Below are 2,500 nucleotides of genomic sequence, written 5' to 3' on the forward strand. Positions count from 1 at the left end.
CAATTCCCGGCCTTAATAGATATATTTAGTAATATCATGAAATGGGGGGCTTACAGCACATACAGATACATATCATAAAGGAGAGAGTAGGGAGTTAGGGCAACTTGCGCTATATGATGCCTACAGGTAGACTATGGACATCGGGGATTGAACTCAGAACCTTTTTCGGGTGGAATATCCAAACCCCTACACTATCCAGCCCCACAATCTGTGTTTTAATGTATTTCTGACATCACACATACTCCTTCCTGGTTCTATAGAATAGACATTACATGGGGCAAAATACAAGCACATCCCAGTACTTACACTGGGCTGGTTAGGTCCAATACTACTCCAGTACTGATACTGGGGACATTGAATCAGTATTAGTACAGACCAGTACTAATACCATAGCCCTGGTTGGCAAGGCCATAACTCTTCTTGATGATAGGGAAATATTCCCCTGACAACCATCACCCCGACAACCATCACCCCAACGATGGGGAATGATGATGATGATGCATGGGAATGATAACCCAGAGAGGGAGAGAGAGAGAGAGAGAGAGAGAGAGAGAGAGAGAGAGAGAGAGAGAGAGAGAGAGAGAGAGAGAGAGAGAGAGAGAGCGAGAGAGAGGGGAGGGTAAGGGGTTTTGGATAGATGGAGGGTCTTATTAGATCTGTGGTTGAGTAGGAAGAGTATGTTGCAGACACTTCCACCTCTGTTTCATATCTTATTGGGATGGATGAATAGACGAATATGGATGAGCCAGAAAGAGAGAAAAAGTAATAGAAAAATGGAGGTAATAATGGTCCTTGACTAGGTGAATGAGATAGATATATATACAGAGAGAGAGAGCGTTTGGTTCCTTTGGTTCACTTGCAAATGAACAAGTGATGAGACAGACAGAGAGAGAGACGGGTAGCTTGCCAGCCACAAAGCAAACCAAACCAGAAAACCAGACAGACAGATGGACGGACAGCCCACCATCCAGTCAGCCAGCCACACAGGAAGTTAGACAGACAGAAGGATAGGCGGGCCGACCGGGTGACAGACGTTTAGACCAGGTGGACCTACCGGTGGGCAGGGCGGGGTCCATGGTGGGCTTCTCCCAGGTGTTGACCTGTTCCCAGGTGAAGCCATTGGTTCCCAAGGAAACGCTGTAACCACAGCTGCTGTAGGACTCCTCAAACGAGCAGCCGCCTGGGGAAGCAAGATGCAACATGGCGTTAGACTCTACAAGACCCAAGATGCTTTCGTCTCCTAGTCCTCTACGCAGGTGGGAAGTCATTGTATCGTTCATACACACACACACACACACACTTTTAAAATTTATTACACTATTAAAACTTTCCTTATGAATACTTTCCACTCCAGCATAAACTGTTCCACAAGAACCCGCATTGCATCTGCTGAAGTGATCCCGCGAGTGTTCTCAGATGTGATGGATACATTAAGCCCATTCAAAGTGATTGGCCAAATGTTTTGTGTTAATCCTGGTGCTTGGAGCTCTCACGAGGGTAGGCCCACGTTGTTTTGTACTTTGTATAACGCTGTTCTTCACGTCGACGCACTGAGGAAACCCTGACCTACATGCATTACTGTTTAACCAGGACAATCACCACAGCTGAAGTTTATGAAATGCCCGACTTTGACTTCTTATCACAATTCATACATTCATACATTCAGACAGAAGGAGAGCAATCTAATTCAGAGAGACAGGTCTGTTCTGCAGACAAACTGGCTTTTAGTCTGAAAAGTGCCTCCATGTATGTGTGCAGGTTTGTGTGTGTGTGTGTGTGTGTGTGTGTGTGTGTGTGTGTGTGTGTGTGTGTGTGTGTGTGTGTGTGTGTGTGTGTGTGTGGTAGGTCCTTGTGGACCCTCACATCATTATTTTGTAGCCTCAACAAAAATCATTGCATTACACACGTAAGCCCGTAGGCACACACACACACACACACACACACACACACACACACACGCGCGCACGCACGCACACACAAACACACACTGTTCCATAATTATAAGTATTCTAAGACATTTGAACTTCCTTTGAAGTAGAATGTCCTGGACTCTTGTACAGCTTGTTTTAAAACTCAATTCTAATATTCGGAAGAGAGGAGGAAGACAAGAGGTTACCATAGAGGGGAGAAGGTGAAGAGAGGAGCGCATGGGAGGGGAGAGAAGACAACAGGATAGAGAAGAGAAGCAATGATACAAAGAGAAGAGAGGAAAGGAGAAGAAAAGGAAAAGAGGAGGAGAAGAGAGGAGAGAAAAGTGGAGGCGAGCTTAGATGAGAGGCTAGGATAGGAGAGGAGCAGAAAGGGAGGGAGAAGAAGAGAATGGAAAGGAGAGGAGAGATAGGAGGAGAGAGGAGAGGAGGAGAGGAGAGGAGAGAAGATGAAAGAGGAGAGGAGAGTGGAATGGAGGGGATGACGAGAAGAGAGGAGAGGAGAGGAGGACATGACCTTGGCCGGACCAAAGTTCACCTAGCTCCCCTCCTTCCATCACTCCTGACAGTCG

The 2,500-nt window shown here is 46.5% G+C and overlaps 1 protein-coding gene across 4 annotated transcripts in view; it reads right to left on the minus strand.

Annotated features, from left to right (window-relative positions):
- The window catches only part of ptprt (protein tyrosine phosphatase receptor type T), a gene marked incomplete at both ends in the record, with an annotated part of 224,076 nt that overhangs the window by 197,634 nt on the left and 23,942 nt on the right, over nucleotides 1-2,500 (minus strand). For all 4 annotated transcript variants that reach the window (XM_084463779.1, XM_084463778.1, XM_084463777.1 and 1 more), the window contains one exon: nucleotides 1,055-1,180. In XM_084463779.1, coding sequence (XP_084319905.1) covers nucleotides 1,055-1,180 — 126 coding nt within the window. The remainder of the gene's footprint in view (nucleotides 1-1,054; nucleotides 1,181-2,500) is intronic.

Source organism: Micromesistius poutassou, assembly GCF_964030765.1.
Source record: "Micromesistius poutassou genome assembly, chromosome: 2".
Lineage (NCBI taxonomy): Eukaryota > Metazoa > Chordata > Actinopteri > Gadiformes > Gadidae > Micromesistius > Micromesistius poutassou.